A 14193-nucleotide genomic window follows, 5' to 3' on the forward strand; every position below is an offset into this window, starting at 1 on the left:
GGGGTCACAGCAGGGGCTGGGGCTGGGGTCTCAGCAGGGGCTGGGGGCTGGGGCTGGGGGCTGGGGTCTCAGCAGGGGCTGGGGCTGGGCTGGGGTCCCAGCTGAGCGCGGGGTCCATCCTGCCTGTCCTGAATGCCCTGAGGTTGGGGGAGCACCTGGATGTTTAACTGATGCCCTGGGGGGCGCTCGGGGTGGGGCTGGGGCGCTCTCACCAGGCTCACCAGGTGCAGGGGGAATCGCCACAGATTTGCATTCCTTAAGACACACGTTAGGGGGCGATGCTGTGGTAGGGAAGGCTAAGCCTCCACCTGCGGTGCCGGTTCCAGTCCCGGCTGCTCCACTTCCGATCCAGCTCTCTGCTGTGGCCTGGGAGAGCAGTGGACGATGGCCAAGTCCTTGGGCCCCTGCACCCGCGTGGGAGACCCGGGGGAAGCCCCTGGCTGGCCCTGGCCCAGTCTCAGCCACTGCCACCATCTGGGGAGCGAGCCAGCAGATGGAGCGTTCTCTCTGCCTTTCAAATAAATAAATTAATTCGAAACAAACAAACAAACAAACCACACACAACTGGGGGCAGCTTCCGTGGCCCCCACCTCACTTTGGCAAAAATCCAGACTCGGCCTTGGCCTGGGGCCCTGGGGGCACCCCCTCCCTCCCTGCGGGGTGCGGCCAGAGCCCCAGCAGGACGTGGCCCTTCGGGCTGTGCCCCACGCCGCCTGTGCGGGCGCCCCCCCCCCGCGGTCGCCCCGCCCCCCAGGCCGCTGTCTCCGCGCCCGGCGCCCCCCTGGACCGTCCCCGGCTGCGGGCGCTCGCGGTCCGGCCCGCGCGGTGGGCAGCGCCGCCTCTGTGGCCTCGGCTCCCGCACGCGGGCCTGCGCGGGGCACTTCTGGACGGCGCAGCCCGCGGCGGCACGGGCTGGGTTCGTGGCTGCGCGGCTTCGCGGCCGGAGGCGGGAGTCGGCGGCCTCGCGGCGGGGAGGGGCGCCGGCGGGCGGGGCGGGGGCGGGCGGCGCTCCGCGCCCGGGGATTGGCGCCGCGGCCTCCGCCCGCCCCCGCCCCCGCCCCGCCCACTCCCGCGCCGGGCAGGCCCGCCCGCCGACCCCAGGCTCGTCTCCCGCGCCGCCGAGCAGGTGAGCCCGCTCCCCGCCAAGCCCCCGCCTCCTCCCACGACGCGGTCCGGGCTGCGGTGCGGACTCGCCCCGCCCGCGCCGCAGCCCGGAGTCGCAGCTGCTCCCCCGGCCGCGCCCCCCGCCCCGGGCAGCGGCCCCCTTTCGGCCCCGGTGTCCCAGCCGCTAGGTCTCCCCGCCCCGCGGGGCCCAGCCGCGGCGCAGCCCGCTGAGTGCCCACGTGGCCCGGCCGCGGGCTGGGGCGTGGGGCTGGTCCCGCGTGGAGGGCAGGGGCGCCCCAGGGGCGGTGGGGCAGGGCGGCGGGAGGCTCCGGGACTCGGCGCTCCAGCCCCCCCACCGCGGTGTCCCCCGGGATCCCTGCGGGGCCGCGGCCGAGGTGCCGGGGGCTCCCTGGCCCCACGTGGGCCTCGCCCTCGCGGTCATAGCGCGGCCAGAGGCCCGGGGTGCCCCCGGGGGTCCCGGTGGCCCAAGCGCTTCCGGAGCCGACGACGGCGCCCGGCGACCCCGCCCCTTAGGGCGCACGTGCGTGCGGAGTGGGAGTGGGAGTGGGCAGGGTGCTGGGCAGGTCACGCACTCAGCGGATCCGCATCGCAGAGACCGCCAGGGCCAGGTGTGCACGGGCCGGGGTCGCCCTTGGTGGGTGTCGGGAGGGAGGTGCGTCTCCCCTCACCGACCCCGGTAGAACAGGTCCAAAGCCCGGCCCCTTGGGGGAGGCTGGGCAGGTTCGGCCGGGCCTGCAGAGTGGCGAAGCGGCGGGCCGGCCTGGAGGGAGGGGCGGGGCCGCCTCTCCTGCTCCTGGAGTTGGGGAAGGGGTGGCGGGGAACATTGCACCTGGAGCCGGTGCACACTTTTCCCAGCAAAACCCAGGTGGGTGGAGGGCAGGCGGCCGGGTGGGGCTGCGCTCAGCTCAGAGACCACTGGAGCCGGCCCCCTGCCCCATCCCCTAAGGGGCCTGGCGGCTCCGGCGCCCATTAAATATATGTATTTGCATATTTATTTGAGAAGCAGAGGGAGACAGCTTGTTTGCTGGTTCACTCCCCGCCCCAGATGGCCAGGGCTGGGCCAGGCAGAAGCCAGGAGCCAGGAGCTCCATCCGGGTCTCCCACGTGGGTGCAGGGGCCCAGCGCTTGGGTCATCTTGCACTACCTCCCAGGCCACAGCAGGGAGCTGGGCCGGAAGTGGAGGGGCTGGGACCCCAGCGGCCGCCCCCCCGCCAGCCGCCGCCCCAGGCACCCGTTTGAACAGAGCAGCTGTGGATGGGCAGGAGGGTCCCAGGGCCAGGGCTGGGGATGAGCCAATCACACGGCCACGTGCTGAGCTCTGGCTCCCTCCCTCTGCCCGTCCTCACGCAGGGGGCGACAGCTGCTGTCTTAGCCGTGGCCTGGGCGCCTGTTTAGTGTCCACGGGAGGCTGGGCAGCGGCTGCGACCAGCCCTGGCCTCTGGAGAGGAGGGGGTGTCTCCTGTGCCCCAGGTGCCGCCGGACAGGGCGCACCTGGCCGCGCACCCCTCTCCCCTCCCTCCTCTCTTCCTTTTGGTCCATCTGGCTTAGGTGCACGGCGTTGTGGTCCATCTGGCTTAGGTGCACGGCGGCTTTGTGACCTGTGAGTCCGATGAGGGTAGCACGGGGCTGGCCACCCTAGCCATCTGTGAGCATGAAGGTCAAAGGCGTTAAATGCCTTCCCAGCGATGGAGACTTCCTTGTCAAACCCCAGAGCTCTGTGCAGGGGCGCCCCCGCCCCCGGGGCCGCTGGGGCAGGACACGTGACGTGGAGCCCCGCGGTGTGTGCATGTCTAGGGAGTGGCTGGCTTAGCATGCGGTCCTCGGTGCTCACCCACGGCAGCGCCCGGCCACAAGTCCATTCCTTTCCGTGGTTACGTAGAGCTTCCCTGTGGACGGGCGCACTGGGCTTGTCCATCCCTGCGGGTGGGGGCCGGGGTGGCCTAGTGGCCTACGCACGGGTGTGCAGATGCCCACCGGCGGCTTTCTGGAACGGTGCCCGCGAGGCGGATTGCTGGGCCTCGTGTGAGTTCTATGTTTAACTTCTTGAGAATCAGCCAAACCGTGGTCGGTGCAGCAGCTGCAGCCCGCGTCCGCATGCCTGCTCTTAGTGGGCGGGCTTGAGGGGTGCCCGCCTCTGGGGGGCCAGGCGCCGCCTCCGCCAGGATCCAGCACTTTCCAAGCCTGAACCGGCGTCCCTCCTCCCTCTGTCAGATCCCAGCAATGCCTTCCGAGACAGCCCAGGCAGGAGAGGGGCCCGCTGGCTGCCCCCACCTCTCGGGGGCCCAGGGCTCGGACAGGAGCCTGGACCAGAGACCCCCCGGGAACAAGGATGCCCCGGAGCGCGTGTGGATCCGGCCGGATGTCCCAAGCAGGTGTACCTGGGAGCTGGGCCGGCCTGTCGCCGACTCCCCACACCAGCACGCAGCCCTGTGAGTCCCTGCTCTTGGCCACGTGGTGGGTGGGCCGGGGCTGGGCCGGGGCGGGGGGGGGGGGGCGGTGGCTGGCTGGGGCGTGGGCCCCTCACAGTGGTCCGGGTGCTGGTGAGCTGAGGCTCGCCAGCTGGAGGCCTGTTCACGCCGAGGCCGGTACCCACGTCAGCTGCCAGCAAGACTGGGCGCGCCATATAAATATTTGCTGAACAAAGCAGCGTGAGTGCCCACGTCGCGGTCTGGGAGTGACCGGAGGTGAGCCCACGGCTTCGGCTGTGCCTTCCTGCTCTGGCTGGGTCCCTCGCTGCCTCTCTGTGGCCAGACACGGCTGGACCAGTTAACCACCGCTCTGGGGTGGACGGGTGTTCACGCTGCCTCGTGCCAAGCACCGACCGTGGGAAGCGGTACAGGTGGCAGCAGGCTCACCGCTACCTCGTGCCCTCTGGGCGCAGGGCAGCCATTGATGGGAAAGACACCGGCCGGGGCTCGCTCCCCTGGGGATCACTGGCCTTCGATTCATTTCGTTGGGGTCGTCTCGAAGCCCATCAAGGACAGGCTTTTTGGAGTTGTGAGTCTTTTTAAAAAGTGGCCCTCGTTGGCTGGGTTGTCAAGCCTGGGGCCGGGGGACCCTGCGTGCCGTGAGGCCGGTGCTTGTGCCGATGGGACGGGTACTGAGTCAGGGCTCATTGTGTGGCGCTCCCAAGGGGGCCAATAAAAGGGCTGGAAATCTGTGAACCCGGAAGCTCCAGGCGTGAGTGGATCCCAGCCCTGGGCGCCCGAGAGGCCGAGTGGGCAGCTGGCCAGCTGGACCGGAGCCGGGAGAGGCCGCAGGGGTGGGGGCGGGCTGCACCTGGTCCTGCCTGGCTGGCCTCACCCTACTCAGGAGACATGGCGGGAGGACCGCACCGCAGAGCCCAGCCCACCGGAGGGGACGTTGGTCACCAGGGCTCCCTGCAGGAGGGGGCCTGGGGCCCGCAGGGCTTGGGCCAGAGAGTCCTGGGGAGGAGGGGCCGGCCCTGCTGGGGTGGGGGCGGGGGCGTTGGGCTAAGGTGCCCGGAGGCTGAGCCAAGCAGACTCCTGGCCCCTGTACACTCGGTTCTCCTGCGGGGCTCAGCCCTGGGGCAGCTGGGCGGCTCCCAGGCGGGGGTCAGGCGCTCTCTGCCTGGTTCCTGACCCAGGGCCAGCGGGCATGAGGTCATGCCTAGGAGAGGAGCGGGCAGGAACAAGTCCTGCCTGGGCCTGAGGCGGCCTCTCCCTCCCACCCTGGAATGTGCATTCCTGCCCCGCCTCCCCAGCCCCCCGGGGGCGCTCGCTGGGGTGGGAGAGGTGAGGCCAGGCCCAGTGGGCGCTGAGGGCGGGCAGCACCCATGGGTCCTGAGGCCGAGGTGGCTGGAGCGTCCCCAGGAGGGTGGCAGGTCGGGCCCCGGCCCTCTGGCAGAGCACACGGCCCATCTTGCCTGTGGAGGAGCTGCTGGGGGGGTGCCCGGCCCCGGCCCCAGCCTGGCCCCACTGGGTCCTGTACCTGGCCCTGGCCCCACTGGGTCCTGCACCTGGCCCGGCCCCACTATGTCCTGTACCTGGCCCGGCCCCACTGGGTCCTGTACCTGGCCCCGGCCCCACTGGGTCCTGTACCTGGCCCCGGCCCCACTGTGACCTGTACCTGGCCCGGCCCCACTGGGTCCTGCACCTGGCCCGGCCCCACTGTGACCTGTACCTGGCCTGGCCTCTGAGGTCCAGGGACCTGGGAGTCCCTTGGGGTGACTGCCACAGGCTGCTGGCCAGAGGCCTGGGGGCCCTGCCGGAGTCAGAACTTAGTTTTTTGGGTTTTTTAAAAAATATTTATTTTCATTTGAACGGCACAGAGAGACAGAAGTCTTCCCTCTGCTGGTTCACTCCCGAAGCCAGGAGCTTCATCGGGGTCTCTACGTGGGTGCAGGGGCCCAAGCGCAGCGCTGTGGCGTAGCAGGTAAAGCCGCCACCTGCAGTGCCCGCCTCCCATGTGGGCGCCGGTTGAGTCCCGGCTGCTCCACTTCCCATCCAGCTCTCTGCTGTGGCCTGGGAAAAGCGGAAGACGGCCCAGGTGCTTGGGTCCTGTGCCGGAGCGGGAGACCCGGAAGAGGCTCCTGGCTTTGGCCCAGCCTCAGCTGTTGCAAGCATCTGGGCAGTGAACCAGTGGATGGAAGCGCTCCCCGTGTGTCCCTCGCTCTGTAACTCTTCCTTCCAAATACGTCTTTAGAAAGAAAAGAGGGGGTGGGGCAGGAGGAGGGACGGATGTCCCGCCTGGTGGTCACTCCCCTGCGCCTGCGACAGCTGGGCTGCGCGAGGCTCAAGGTGGAAGCCAGGAGCTCCATCCGGGTCTCCCACACGGCGGCAGGGGCCAAGCGCTCCGGCCGTCATCACTGCCTCCCAGGGTGCACCTTGCCAGGGCGCTGGATCAAGGTGGGGAGCCGAGACTCGGACCAGGCCACGGGGCCCAAACCCTCCGGCCGCAGCCCGCCTGCGGGGTTTAACCTCTCGACTGGGGAGTGACCTGAGACACCGAGCAATTCTCTGTACCTGCCCTGCCGCCGTCGGCGCGGGACCCAAGTTCACGTCCAACCCCGGGACCTGGCCTGGTGGCTGGAGTGGCTACAACACCTGAACTAGACCAGGGCACGGTTTGGGCTTTGTAGGCTTCGAGGTGCGTGTGTGGTGCGTGTGCGTTTCTGGCATGAGCACACGTGTCACAGGTGTGTAACCGCCCCCGAGTCCCGCCTTGCCGCCGGCTCCGGATTTGTGTCCCTACTAATCCTGGCCTCCCTCTCTCTACTTAGGGCAAAATCTCCAAAAATCTTGCCCGATATTCTCCAGAAAATCGGGGACACCCCCATGGTGCGGATCAACAAGATCGGGAAGAACTTTGGCCTGAAGTGTGAGCTCTGTGAGTGCCCGGCGGGGACCCCAGGGGCTGGACCCCGGGACGGGGCAGTGGCCGGTCAGTCAGGCGTAGCAGGTGCTGTGTGGCAGAGCCAGCGGCCGGGACAGGCAAGCTCAGCGGGCGGGTCTGAGCGGGAGCCGGGCAGGTCAGAAGGTTTTGGGGGGGTCTCGCCCGGCTGGGTCCGGCCACTCCCAGCCCCCAGCGCTGGTGGACTCCTGGCAGGTGTGGGCCGGCCCGGTCCTGGTGGACACGGAGGCCGGGGGTCTCCTCTGAGCTACACGAGGTGAGGGGGCTCGTGACCACCGCCTGCCTCCCCTCCCCGCACAGGCCCTGGGCGGCCGGGAGGGAGCAGCTCAGCGTGGCATCTCTGCTCCGAGGCGGTCACCGGCCAGGTCGCCCTTCTCTGGGGAAGGGGCGCCGTGTCCTCCCCTGGCCCTGCTGGGGAGCCCGGGCCGGGCCAGAGCAGCCGCCTTCCCCAAGATCCCCAGGCGCCACCACCGGGGCCTGCTCCGCACCTGCCTGAGGGGACAGAGACCACCCCCTAGCGCCTGAGCAAGCGGGGCCTCGGATGTGCCCATTTTACAGAGCGACAGCCCAAGGCCCGGGGAGGCACAAAGGCCTCCCGCTGGGCTGGCCAGAGTGGTGTCTTCTGCATCAGTCACTCCCAGCAGGGGACACCTCCACCTGGCTCTGTGTGGCTTTCACAGGCCGCTCCTGGTGGCTGCAGCCCAGAACCCCCTCCTTTGAGAAAGCAGGCGCGGCCCGTGGCTGCGGGGACAGGGGGAGGAGACCCTGCCTCAGGGGTCTGACCCCAGGGGACCCCGGCCCCGCGTTTCCCAGCCGTGCCCGCGCGGGGCTCCCAGGTGTCCTCTCACGCTCAGTGGCCTTGGGGGTGGGGGCAGGAGCTGCTGGGGGGTGCCCAGGTGGGAGTGGGAGCGAGGAGGAGGTGGCTTTCAGGCCCTCATGGTCGTCCCTGGTGCAGTGGCCAAGTGTGAGTTCTTCAACGCGGGCGGCAGCGTCAAAGACCGCATCAGCCTGCGCATGATCGAGGACGCCGAGCGTGCCGGGACCCTGCGGCCCGGGGACACCATCATTGAGCCCACGTCCGGGAACACAGGTGAGAGCTGGGCCGCGGTGGGGACGCTGGCCCCAACGGGCCTGGGGCACCCCGCCCGGGGCACCCGGCTCCGGCCAGCCGGGGGGCCTCCCCTGCACGCCCCGCTCACCCTGCAGGGGAGGGCGAGGGGGCGGGGGGGGGGGGGGCGATGGAACCCGCGGCGCCTTCTCGCTGGGGCCCGGGCTGTGGGCGGGCGGGGCGGGGCGGCGCTCACTGCTCTGTCCACCCAGGGATCGGGCTGGCCCTGGCCGCTGCCGTCAAGGGCTACCGATGCATCATCGTGATGCCAGAGAAGATGAGTCTGGAGAAGGTGCGGCCTGGGGAGGGCGGGCTCGGGCAGGGGCCCCGGGAGGGCAGGCGGCGGGCAGCGGTGAAGCCGTGGTCTCCGCACCGCAGGTGGACGTCCTGCGGGCCCTGGGGGCCGAGATTGTGAGGACGCCCACCAACGCGCGGTTCGACTCCCCCGAGTCCCACGTCGGCGTGGCGTGGCGGCTCAAGCAGGAAATTCCCAATTCACACATCCTAGACCAGGTGAGGGGCGGGGAGCCCGCCCGGTGGTCGGTGGGCCGAGCCGTGCATTCCGTGTCCGCGTGTCCCCCAGGGCGGCCTGGCTGGCTCCACCTGGGCACAAGCGCCGCCCTGCCCCACGGGCACTGGGCTGACCCGGGCGCTGTGGGGCTGGGGCGTCCCCGGAGTTGCCCCCTGGCCCGGCCGCGGCGTCCGCCCAGCTCACGGCTCTGCTCTCGCCACGCAGTACCGCAACGCCAGCAACCCACTGGCTCACTACGACACCACGGCCGAGGAGATCCTACAGCAGTGTGATGGTGCGTGCGTCCGCCTGCCACCGCGGCTCCATGGCGTGTGGCCCTGGTGTGGCCCCTGCCTGTGACACCAAGCACCGGGCACGGCCATCTCTGCTCCAGCCCCGAGCGTGTCCGGTAGCTCGGCTGAGCTCTGCCTGGGCACCGGGGTCAGTGGGGGCGGTGGTGCCTGGCTGGCTCTGCACACGGCCCGAGGCTCGGGACCACTCCCCTCCCGGGCACCGCAGCCACAGTGGGGGTGGGGCGCCTGGCTTCCTGCCTTGGCTCTGGCTCAGCCCCGTCCTGTGCCCAGGCTTTGCCCGGCTGGCCTCACTGTGAGAGTCGTGCCGGGCGGCTGCGGTCCCATGTCGGCGTGGCTCGCCCTGGCGCTGGCCCCCCACAGTCCCGGCCCGGCAGCTCTGAGCCACAGCCCGAGGGATTGAGCTCCTCTGCCCTCCTCATCCACGAATCCCCAGCCGGGGACCCAGCCGTGGAGACCCTGCCTCTGCCCGCGCCCTCCCCGTGGGCGCCCGGCCTCTGTGCATTCTGCCGGGAGGGGTGGCGGGAAGCCCGCCTTTGTCGCCTGCCCTGGTTGGGCTGAGCCAGGTGTGGCCGGATGTGGCCGGATGTGGCTTGAGGCTGGTCCCCCCTCCCCAGGGAAGCTGGACATGCTGGTGGCCTCGGCGGGCACGGGCGGCACCATCACGGGCATCGCCAGGAAGCTGAAGGAGAAGTGCCCGGGATGCCAGGTGAGCGGCAGGCGGGACCCAGGAGGCCTCGCTCCCGGCACAGCCACGCCCGCGCCGTCTCACTGTGACGTGCGCCTGCGTTACACGGACACTGCTCAGCAAGGCAAAGCAACACAGCATCTCGGTGGCCGCGCGCCAGGGCCGGGGTCGCCCACAGCGTGGCCTAGAGGGGCTTCCTGGGCTGGGAGGCTGTGCCCTGTGACGGCCCCCCACGATCAGCCCAGAGGCTCCCAGCCTGGGGCAGGGTCCCACCGGGTCTGAGAGAGCTGGGAGGGGCTCCCGGAAGTGCCCACTTCCTCCCTGTGGCCCTGACACTGCCCCCAGGAAGAGGCCAGTGCCCGTGCCGCCCGCCTCCCCGAGCGCCGGCTGGGGGCCCTGCAGGGGGCGCTCCAGGGGCAAGGCCTCCGCCCGCTCCTCCCCGGCTGCTGGCTTCAGTCAGGTTCTGGGGTTGTGCACCTGTGTGCTGTGGGCGGGGCCCCGCAGGCCGAGGGCGGGGCCTGAGGCTGCCCCCTCTGCAGATCATCGGCGTGGACCCCGAGGGCTCCATCCTGGCGGAGCCGGAGGAGCTGAACCAGACGGAGGTGACGGCCTACGAGGTGGAGGGCATCGGCTACGACTTCATCCCCACCGTGCTCGACCGGACGGTGTGTGGGGCCCCAGCCGGGACCCCGGCTATCGGGACAGGGCACCGGGCCCCCCTGGGGAGGGAGGGGCCGCCGGGGCAGCTGGCGCAGAGCCGGTGGCTGCTGGGATGGCGGCCTCTGTGCCACGCTGACCGCCGGGACGGTCTGCCGCAGGTGGTGGACAGGTGGTTCAAGAGCACCGACAAGGAGGCCTTCGCCTTCGCCCGCATGCTGATCGCGCAGGAGGGGCTGCTGTGCGGTGGGTGTGGGGGCAGGGCGGGGCCGCGGGCCTCAGGGCAGCCGGCAGGGTCACCTGCCGGGGGCGGGGTTTTGAGCTGCCCTGCCAGCACCGTCCTGTTCCAGGGTGGGCCAGGAGGACGCGAGGCTCCAAGGGCCGGGCCGGGCCGGGCCGGGCGGCAGCTCTGGGAGCCTCCGTCTCTGGGTTAGGGAGTGGGGCCCGGCGTCACCTGTCATGTGGGGCGGCTGTGGGCAGCTGAGACGCAGGCCCCGGCCCGGGTACGGGCCCAGCCCTGGCTGAGCAGAAGCCCACGTGGTTCCAGGCTGTGTTTCTGCCGTGAGGGTTGGCCACGCCTCTGAGCAGGCGGGAACTCCAAGGGGACGCCCCGGGACCCTCCCCGAGTGTGCTGGGCCCTCCACGTGTGCATGCGTGTGCACACGTACATGCTGGGCCGTTCTCCCCGGGCACACGCGTGCACTCACGGGGAGGGGTCTGACTGACGTGCCTCGGCAGGTGGCAGTGCCGGCAGCGCAGTGGCCGTGGCCGTGAAAGCCGCCCAGGAGCTGCAGGAGGGTCAGCGCTGCGTGGTCATCCTGCCCGACTCCGTGCGGAACTACATGTAAGAGCTTCAGCCAGGGGCCCTCCTGGCTTGGGGGCCCCCGTGTCTTGTCACCCGCCTTGCCCCACTGTGGGGCTTGGGTGTTTCCATGGTGATGGCACGACTCCCTGCTGCAGCCCCTGCCCCTGGGGGCCCCGTCCCCCGCACTCTGCTGAGGTTTCCGGGGCCCGGGCAACACCCAAGCTGAGTCCTGGTGACGCCTCCTGTTCACTCACCCCACCCGCTCGCTCAGGTGCTCGCCTGGGCTGGAGGCGTGCGGGCCGGGCAGCCAGGCCGGCATCCCCTAGGGCCCAGTGTGCTCAAGTCCAGGCTCCCGGGACAATGGCCTTGGTCCTGCTGGCGCGGGGGCCCCGAGCCTGCCCCGGAGCCCAGCACGCAGGTGCACGGTGTGAGCCCAGCACGCAGGTGCACGGTGTGAGCCCAGCGCTCACGTGCCCAGGCTATTGTGTGGCCACGCCTGCTCCCCGCTTTGCTGGACCTTGCCCTACCTTTCAGGACAGAGACCACCCAGGCCTGCAGAGAGGGCTTGAGAACCAGGGGGTGGGGGACCCTTGTTCATCTGTGACCCTCAGGCCTCTCCCTGGAGCCCCTGGCCAGCTGTCTGGGGCCTCTTCCCTCCGCGTGGTCAGAGGCCACCACGGACGCCCTGTGAGGTCTCGGTGCCCGCCCCTGCAGGTCCAAGTTCCTGAGTGACAGGTGGATGCTGCAGAAGGGCTTCCTGGAAGAGGAGGAGCTCTCGGTGAAGAGGCCGTGGTAAGGGCGCTGGCGCGGGGACACGGACCTGCCCCGTGGGGTTAGGGCGCTGGCGCGGGGACACGGACCTGCTCCGTGGGGTTAGGGCGCTGGCGCGGGGACACGGACCTGCCCCGTGGGGTTAGGGCGCTGGCGCAGGGACACGGACCTGCCCCGTGTGGTTAGGGTGCTGGCGCGGGGACCCTGGGATCTGCCCACTGTGGTTAGGGCGCTGGCGTGGGGACACGGACCTGCCCACTGTGGTTAGGGCGCTGGCGCGGGGACACGGACCTGCCCACTGTGGTTAGGGCGCTGGCGCGGGGACACGGACCTGCCCCGTGTGGTTAGGGCGCTGGCGCGGGGACCCTGGGACCTGCCCGCTGTCCTTGGTGGCAGTGGTCTCACCTGCCCTGGCTCCCCAGGTGGTGGCACCTGCGGGTGCAGGAGCTGAGCCTGTCAGTCCCGCTGACCGTCCTGCCTGGTGTCACCTGCAGCGACACCATCGACATCCTCCGGGAGAAAGGCTTTGACCAGGCGCCCGTGGTGGATGAAACGGGGTCAGTCCTGGGTCCCCCCACTGTCGCTGGACGGGGCAGCTGTGGGGCCCCACAGACAGCTGGCCTTGGTCGCTCTGCCTAAGACGTCCAGGGCACACCCCAGGCTGGTCCCTGAGTGGCAGCTCCCTGTCCCACCCGGGAGACGGGTGACGGGCACCCTGAGGTCGGGCTCAGAGGTCGGGGCTCGGACAGCAGGGCGCTGAGCCCGCCGCCCTTCCCCCAGCACTGTCCTGTGCCTCCCACAGAGAGATCCTGGGCATGGTGACCCTGGGGAACATGCTGTCGTCCCTGCTCGCCGGGAAGGTGCAGCCGTCCGACCAGGTCTGCAAGGTTCTCTACAAGCAGTTCAAGCAGGTGTGGCGCTGGCGGCAGGTGCAGGGCCTCCCGGGGGGAGTGAGGTGCCCGGCCCGGGACTCTGCCGGGCCCCGGAGGCGCTGCCGGGCCCCGCCCAGATCTGGAAGGGATGGGGCTCTCCCCACCTCTGCCACCTGCACTTCCCGGAGTCCGTGCGTTTGCCACTCCTGTGCCCCCCACGCCGCCATGCACCGGTTCTGAAAGCTGCTTCCTGCCCTGCCTGGCACCCGGACACGAAGTCCCTCCCTCCCCCTGCAGACCCCGTGCGGCTGCCGGCACCCGGATCCTCGGCCCTGCGGGGCCGTCACGGTGGCCGGGGTTAGGAGAGGCTCACGGGCCCCGGGTCCTGTCCCCGTCTGCGGCCTCGCCGTCCTGGCCGCCGGCGCTCAGGCTGCTCCTCCCACAGATCCGCCTGACGGACACCCTGGGCGCACTCTCCCACATCCTGGAGACCGACCACTTCGCCCTGGTGGTGCACGAGCAGATCCAGTGTAAGTGGCGCAGGGGTGATCTCGGGGGTCCTGAGGGCGGCCCCAGGAGAAGCGGACTGTGTCCCTGGTCCCCTCAGAGGGGCTCCCGAGGCTGCCTCCCGGCCGGGAGAGCTGGCTGCGCTCCTGAGTGCCCACGGCGTAGTCGAGGGGCCCTGCGGCCCAGTCCCAACCCCACCTACCCGCCTGGCCTGGCCGAGGGCTCCCATCTAACCCCTCTCCCGTCCTTGGCTCTGCAGCACGGGACCAGGCCTGGGCAGGAGAGGTGGGGGGGCCCGCAGGTACGTACGCCCCGCCCAGCGCTCCCCAGGGTGCCGGGGTCTGACTCCAGCATGGGTAGGACGGTCCCTCCTCGTGGCCTCACACGTACTTGTGTTTGCACGTGGTGAGGAAGAGGAGAGGGTGTGTGGACTTTCCCTGAGAGTCCGTCCTGTGACCCCAGGCCTGGACGCACCTCCTGGCCCGTCCTGGGCAGGCGTGACCCGGCTGTGGGCCGGCCCCCGGTGCTGGGGCCCTGTCTCTGGGCTGTTCCCCAGGTTTCCAGAGGGCAGCGTCTCCCCGACCCCGGGCGCCTCTGCCTGGGCTATGGGATGGTCCAGGGCCGGCTCGGCAGGGAAGCAGAATCCAAGGCCCGGTGTGGTGTCCACCAGCTGGCTACCGAGCGGGCCAGGGCGGGTATGGCCCGCAGGTTGCTGGCCACTGTTCTGGGCCGCCCGGCTGTGGGTGCTGCTCCTACTGCCCCAGGGGCTCGGTGTGGGGGGGACCTCGGCCGCCAGCTGGCTCTGGCCACCTCCTGACTCGCTGCCCGATGTTCCCCCCCCACAGACGGCGGCGACGAGCAGCCCAGCAAACGGCAGACGGTGTTCGGCGTGGTCACCGCCATGGACCTGCTCCACTTCGTGGCCAGCCGGGGGCAGGACCAGCAGTGACGCGTGGGAGTTGGGCATGGGGGCCCCCAGCACGCGGAGCGAGGCCCCGTCTTGCGGTTCCCCCGGTTAACCCTTGGCCATGCCCACGGCTCTATTTATGGCATCCTGGTGAACGGGCTTCCTATTAAAACGTCTCACCGAGGAACTGTTCAGACCGGATCCGGCCGTCCGGGGTGTCGGGGACGCTCGGGGAGCCTGGGTCGCCTGGGTCCCATCTCTGGGGACAGCTGCGCCCCTTGGGGCTGGGTGGGTCGGAGCCGCCGTCTGGGGCGTGCGTGACCTCTGAGTGACCAGTTTGGTGGCGCTCGGCTGCTGTGTGCTCACCACGTGGGTCCAGTCCCCAGGGACGTCCCCCCCATCAGGTGGCCCTGCCAGGCGTGGGTGTGGGTCCTGCCACGTGCGACGGCGGCACCTAGGACCCAGGGCTCTCTGAGGAGCTCCCGGCACAGTGCACAGGGCCTGCAAAGTTCCCCTCCAGCGACCTTCACCTTACCTGGAAGGAGAGCCAGGTCTTCA

The 14193-nt window shown here is 70.5% G+C and overlaps 1 protein-coding gene across 4 annotated transcripts; it reads left to right on the plus strand.

Moving 5' to 3' along the window:
* The first annotated feature begins 1009 nt into the window (after positions 1-1009).
* Positions 1010-13822, plus strand: CBS (cystathionine beta-synthase). 4 transcript variants are annotated; one of them, XM_051829933.2, is made up of 17 exons: positions 1010-1126; positions 3337-3554; positions 6368-6474; positions 7454-7588; positions 7819-7898; positions 7985-8119; positions 8343-8412; positions 9046-9137; positions 9656-9781; positions 9935-10019; positions 10512-10617; positions 11293-11370; positions 11772-11906; positions 12152-12260; positions 12667-12751; positions 12988-13029; positions 13574-13822. In XM_051829933.2, exons 2-17 carry the CDS (start codon positions 3346-3348, stop codon positions 13675-13677), a joined length of 1698 nt encoding a protein of 565 aa, XP_051685893.2. In that variant the 5' UTR covers positions 1010-1126; positions 3337-3345; the 3' UTR covers positions 13678-13822.
* The last annotated feature ends 371 nt before the right edge of the window (positions 13823-14193 follow it).

The sequence above is a fragment of the Oryctolagus cuniculus genome, chromosome 4 (assembly GCF_964237555.1).
Source record: "Oryctolagus cuniculus chromosome 4, mOryCun1.1, whole genome shotgun sequence".
Lineage (NCBI taxonomy): Eukaryota > Metazoa > Chordata > Mammalia > Lagomorpha > Leporidae > Oryctolagus > Oryctolagus cuniculus.